The following is a 5,841-nucleotide window of genomic DNA, read 5'->3' as shown; positions in this document are numbered from 1 at the left end:
TCTCGGGGCGCCGCCCCGGGGCCCGCGCGCCCCCCCCGGCCCCCCCCCCCCCGCGCGCCCCCCCCGCCGGAGGCTCACCCGTGCAACGAGCCTCCGGCGGCGACTCCGTCGAGGGTAGCTGCCCTGCGGGCAGGCGGTTGTATGGCAGGCGGTTGTATGGCAGGCGGCTATATGCGGCTATATGCTGCCTGCCGCAGGCAGCACCCTCGACGGAGTCGCCGCCGGAGGCTCACCCGTGCAACGAGCCCCCGGCGGCGACTCCGTCGAGGGTAGCTGCCCTGCGGGCAGGCGGTTGTATGGCAGGCGGCTATATGCGGCTATATGCAGCTCTCACGAGCCTCCGGCGGCGACTCCGTCGAGGGTGCTGCCTGCGGCAGGCTACAGGCTGCACGGCTGCCTGCCGCAGGCAGCACCCTCGACGGAGTCGCCGCCGGAGGCTCGCTGCACCGACAATCCTCCGGCGGCGACTCCGTCGCCCTGCGGGCGGCTACTTGCGCGTGCGTCACGTGCCGTTGTCCTGGCAACCAACGTCCCCGCGTCGTCCTAACCCCTCCGGGCCTCGCTGCCGCCGTTTCACGACACCGTCCAAGCGCCGTGTTTGTTGATGTCCTGCCCTATGGGGCTCCTCTGGCGGCGCCTGGCCGCAAACATTTTCGCGCGGCCGCCGTCATAAATACGGCCTAACCCAATCGCGCGGCTGCTGTTGGCTGGCCGGCAGATCTGTTTACATCGTCGCCCGCCTTTCACCGTTTTTTGGACACTGGACACTGATGATACCCGACACGGCGACCGTCGCCGGCGGCCCGCTGAGCCCGATGACGGCGTCGCAGGCGAACGCGGGCAGCCGGCCGAGCAGCGTGTACGGCCTGGACAACGACCTGGCGGCGCTCAAGCTCAGCAGCGTCAACCACATGCGCACGCTCGCCAGCAGCTCACGGGACGTCGACCGGCTGACGATCCCGGGCGTGACCACGGGCGCGCAGGACGTGGCGGGCGTGCAGGGCCGCATCCGCCTGCAGAAGAAGGCCGAGAGCGCGAGCTCGTTCATGGCGCGCAACTGGATGGACAAGCAGCGCAAGGTGCTCGCGGCGTACGAGTACCTGTGCCACATCGGCGAGGCCAAGGAGTGGATCGAGCGGTGCATCGGCGAGGAGATCCCGGCCGTGATTGAGCTCGAGGAGGCGCTGCGGAACGGCGTGATTCTGGCGCAGCTGTCGAAGGAGTTTGCGCCGCAGCTGGTGAAGCGCATTTTCCGCGCCGACAGGCTGCAGTGGCTGCACTCCAACAACATCCACATCTTCTTCCGGTTCCTGGACGAGGTCGAGCTGCCCGAGGTGAGTCCTGCGGGGGCGCGCTGACGCAGCTCTTTCGGTTCGAGTTCACGGACCTGTACGACAAGAAGAACATCCCGAAGGTGATCTACTGCATCCACGCGCTGGCGTACGTGCTGTCGGCGGAGGGGCTGGCGCCGGAGATCGGCAACCTGGTGGGCAAGCTGCACTTCACGGACGACGAGATCCGCGACACGCAGCGGGGCCTGGACGCGGCGGGGATCAGTTTGCCGAACTTCAAGGGCATGAACAAGCACTTTGACGACGAGCCGGCCGAGACCGACGACGAGCGCGTGGCGCGGGAGCTGGCCGAGGCCGAGCCGTGCGTGGCGGCGCTGCAGGACGCGGCGCGGGGCGCGCTGGCGCGGCGGCGGCTGCGGACGGCGGCGGCGGCGCTGGGGGAGAGCGCCGGGGGGGTGGTGGCGCTGCAGAGCGCGGTGCGGGCGCGACGCGTGCGCGCGTGGGCGCGCGAGAGGGTCGCCGAGCACTGCCGGGCGGTGGAGAAGGCCGCGGCGGAGGAGCGGGCGCGGCGGGAGGCGGAGGAGGCGGCGCGGCGGCGGGCGGAGGAGGCCGCGCGACGTGAGGCCGAAGAACGCGCGCGACGAGCGGCGGAGGAGCGCGCGCGGGCCGAGGCGGAGGAGCGCGCGCGCGCGGCCGCCGCCGCCCGGGCCGAAGCCGAGGAGCGCGCGCGCGTGGCGCGCGAGGCCTGGGCTGTCGCAGTGCAGGCGGCCGCCCGCCGGTTTATGGTCCAGCGGGCGCTGCAGGCCAAGCTGCGCCGGCTGCACGAGCAGGCGCCGCGCACGGTCGACCTGCAGGCGCGCGCGCGCGCCGGGCCGGTCCGGCAGCGTCTGCGGGACCGCGCGGCCGCGCTGCGGGCGGCCGCGCCGGCCCTGGTCCGGCTGCAGAGCGTCGTCCGCGGCAGCGCCGTCCGGCAGCGCCTCCGCGGCGCCGTCGGCGACATCTTCCACGCCGATCTCGAGACCATCGAGCTGCAGCAGTTCGTGCGCGGCTTCCTGGCCCGGCGGCGGCTGCTGCGGCTGCGCCAGAAGCTGGCCGAGGCCGCCAACAAGCCGCGGCCGCTGGTCGAGCTGCAGAGCCTGGTCCGCGGCCGCGCGGCCCGCCGCGGCTACTACGACACGCGGCTGGGCCTGCACGAGGCCACGGCGCTGCTGGACCAGTTCAAGGCGCAGCTGCGCGGCGCGTTTGTGCGGATCGGAATCGCGGTCGCGCTGTCGGACCTGCGCGACGGCGAGGCCGTCGTGGTCGCGCTGCAGGCGCGGTGCCGCGGCGCCCTGGCCCGCCGGGCGCTCGGGCGCGCAGCCGACGGCCTCGAGCGCGCTGCGGCCGCCACGGTCGCGCTCCAGGCCGAAATCCGCGGCGCCCGCGCCCGCGAGCGCTGCAACGCCCTCGCCGACGCGCTCCAGGACTGCGAGGCCGACACGGTCGAGCTCCAGGCGCAGTGCCGCGGCGCCCTGCTCCGGCTCCGCTACGGCCAGCGGTTCGCGGTCCTCGTCGGCCAGGAAGACGCCAGCCTCCGGGTGCTCCAGCGGCACGCCCGCGGCTACATCATCCGCAGCCAGGTGGCCGAGCTGCTGGCCGAGCTCGGCGCGCGCGAGCACTACGTCGTGCGGCTGCAGTCGACGATCCGCGGCGCGCTCGTCCGCGTCGACCTCCGCAGCCTCGAGACCGAGCTCGACGAGGCCGGCGGCGCCGTCGGCGCGCTCCAGGCCCGGGCCCGCGGGTTCCTCCGGCGCTCGGACTACCGGCGCAAGCAGGAGTTCTTCGCCAAGAACATGGACAACGTGATCAAGATCCAGAGCATCATCCGCGCCAAGCAGCAGGGCGACGCGTACCGCGCGCTCACGACCGGGCAGAACCCCAAGCTCGGGATGGTCAAGAGCTTCGTCCACCTGCTCAACGACAGCGACCTCGACTTCGAGGAGGAGATGGAGTTCGAGGAGCTGCGCGGGCAGGTGGTCGAGGAGGTGCACAAGAACGAGCAGCTCGAGCAGTACATCAAGCTGCTCGACGTCAAGATCGCGCTGCTGGTCAAAAACAAGATCACGCTCGACGAGGTGATCAAGCACCAGAAGGGCGGCATGGTCAAGGGCCGGCTGATCGGCGACGGCGGCAGCGGCGGCCCGTTCGACCTCAAGTCGCTCAACAAGACGTCGCGGCGCCGGCTGGACCTCTACCAGGGCCTGTTCTTCATCCTCCAGACGCAGCCGTACTACCTCGCGCGGCTGTTCCGGGCCACGCGCGACGCCGGCGTCGGCGAGACCGAGACCAAGCAGCTCGAGGCGTGCACGGTGGCGCTGTTCGGCCACGTGCAGAAGCGCCGCGAGGAGTTCCACCTGCTCAAGCTCGTGGTCGAGTCGATGCGCGAGGACATGGCGTACATGGACACGCTGCCGGAGATCCTGCTGCCGGGGTACATGTGGAGCAAGCTGTTTGTGTACTACACGCGCCGGCTGGACGAGCGCCAGTTCGTCAAGGACCTCGTGGGGCCGATGATCAAGGCCGTGCTGTCGGACGACGAGCTCGACCTGGAGACGGACCCGATGACGATCTACCACACGTCCATCAACAACGAGGAGCTGGTGACGGGCAAGCGCAGCGCGCGCAACCACAGCGCGGTGGTGGAGGAGGCCATCAAGGACCCCGAGAGCCGGACGATCTTCATCAAGAACCTGCAGAGCCTGCGCGAGTTTGCGATCCAATTCCTGGACACGCTGGACGAGAAGGTCGAGCACGTGCCGTACGGCGTGCGGTACTTTGCGCGCGAGGTCTACCGCGGGCTCAAGAGCACGTTCAAGGTCGACGAGGAGGCCATCGTCAGCGTGGTGTGGTCGATCGTGTTCTCGCGCTACATCAACCCGGCGATCGCGGCGCCCGAGCTGTACGGGCTCTACGACCGGCCGCTGAACCAGATCCAGAAGAAGAACCTGACGGAGGTGTCGCGGATCCTGATGCAGATCGCGGCCGGCCGCCTGTTCGGCAAGGACAACATCTACCTGCAGCCGCTGAACGTGTACATCAAGACGTTCATCGCCAACATGCGCGAGGACTTTGCGCAGCTCATCAAGGTGCCGGACCCCGAGGCGCACTACGAGATGGACGACTTCGACGACCTGACGGCCACGCACCGGCCGACGCTGGCCATCAAGATGAGCAACATCTACGCGATCCACGCCACGGTCGCGCGCTTCCTCGAGCAGATGGCCACCGAGAGCCAGGACCCGCTGCGCGACGCGGTCAAGGAGCTCGGGCCGCTGCCGAGCGACGAGTCCGAGCTCATGAACGTCTCGCGCAACACCGAGGTCAAGCTCGAGCTCAACCCGGTGTTCATCCAGGTCCGCGACCCCGAGGCCGAGGTCAACCAGCTCATGATGGAGGTCAAGCGCTGCCTGCTGTACGTCATCCGCGTCCAGACCGGCGACAACCTGCTCGACATCCTCGTCAAGCCGGTCGCGCCCGAGGACGAGGACAAGTTCGCGCAGATCGTGCGGGCCGAGCGCGAGTCCAAGACCGGCAAGGCCGGCGCCTACCGCGAGGGCTACTTTGGCGACATCACCCAGCTGAGCTACAAGGACCTCAAGGTGCTCACGCTCGAGCGCGTCATCGACCTCGAGCGCAAGGGCCGCATCTCGCGCGACAACAAGTACCAGGACCTGCTCAACTCGATCGCCGTCGACATCCGCACCAAGCGCAACCGCCGCCTGCGCCGCCAGAAGGAGCTCGAGGGCGTGCGCCAGACGCTCAGCGACCTGGGCCAGAAGGAGGCCTACCTCCAGATCCAGCTCCACAGCTACAACGACTACATCGAGCAGGCCATGTCCACCCTCCAGGCCAAGAAGGGCGGCCGCAAGCGCCCGGCCCTGCCCTTCACCAAGCAGTACTTCCACGTGCGCGGCCTGGTCAAGGCCGGCAAGATGCCCAAGTTCGGCTCCTTCAAGTACTCGGCCGCGAAGCTCTTCGAGAAGGGCGTGCTCACCGAGCTCAAGGGCCTCATCGACCGCCAGAACGACAAGATCGACTTCACCTTCTCGTCCGACCAGGTCGGCGTGTTCTTCATCGAGACCTCCATGTCCCTCATGCTCGGCAAGAAGGCCGAGATCACCCTGGACGAGCTGCTCGAGCGCCAGTTCAACAACTACCAGAGCGTCTACCTCTTTGAGAACTCGGCTGTGTTCAACACGAACCTGCTCCTGCACTTGATTTTCAAGAAGTTTTACCGGGACGCGTAGGCGCGGGCGCCGGCTGTTTTGGAGTTTGGATAGTAATGTACATTGGCCGAGGAGCGGCTGTGCGCGTAGTGCTTGGCCGGCGGCTATATGCTGCGCGGCCGCTGCCTGCCGCAGGCAGCACCCTCGACGGAGTCGCCGCCGGAGGCTCGTGGCACGGGCGAGCCACCCGGGGGGGGGGGCCCGGCGGGGGGGGGCCCCCCCCGGGGCGGGGGCGCGGGGGGGGGGCGGGGCGGCCCCCGCGCCCCCCCCCCACCCCCGCCGCC

General features: G+C 69.7%; 1 protein-coding gene across 1 annotated transcript; it reads left to right on the top strand.

Moving 5' to 3' along the window:
• The first annotated feature begins 469 nt into the window (after positions 1–469).
• V1510DRAFT_374331 (uncharacterized protein) lies at positions 470–5,631 on the top strand. The gene is made up of 3 exons (XM_066931524.1): positions 470–1,334; positions 1,364–1,807; positions 2,015–5,631. Exons 1-3 carry the CDS (start codon positions 771–773, stop codon positions 5,576–5,578), a joined length of 4,572 nt encoding a protein of 1,523 aa, XP_066790413.1. The 5' UTR covers positions 470–770; the 3' UTR covers positions 5,579–5,631.
• The last annotated feature ends 210 nt before the right edge of the window (positions 5,632–5,841 follow it).

Source organism: Dipodascopsis tothii (assembly GCF_038497935.1).
Source record: "Dipodascopsis tothii strain CBS 759.85 unplaced genomic scaffold V1510scaffold_6, whole genome shotgun sequence".
In the NCBI taxonomy this organism is placed as follows: domain Eukaryota; kingdom Fungi; phylum Ascomycota; class Lipomycetes; order Lipomycetales; family Lipomycetaceae; genus Neoaidaea; species Neoaidaea tothii.
The sequence above is the reverse complement of the archived record's forward strand: the minus strand, read 5'-3'. Positions and strand labels throughout refer to the sequence as shown.

Excerpts from the sequence above, each read along its gene's own strand:
- V1510DRAFT_374331 (XM_066931524.1), top strand. The coding sequence starts at position 771 with ATGATACCCGACACGGCGACCGTCGCCGGCGGCCCGCTGAGCCCGATG. Across the intron at positions 1,335-1,363 it reads ACGAGGTCGAGCTGCCCGAG|CTCTTTCGGTTCGAGTTCAC; the intron begins GTGAGTCCTGCG and ends GCGCTGACGCAG. Across the intron at positions 1,808-2,014 it reads GCGCGTGGGCGCGCGAGAGG|CGCGCGCGCGTGGCGCGCGA; the intron begins GTCGCCGAGCAC and ends GAAGCCGAGGAG.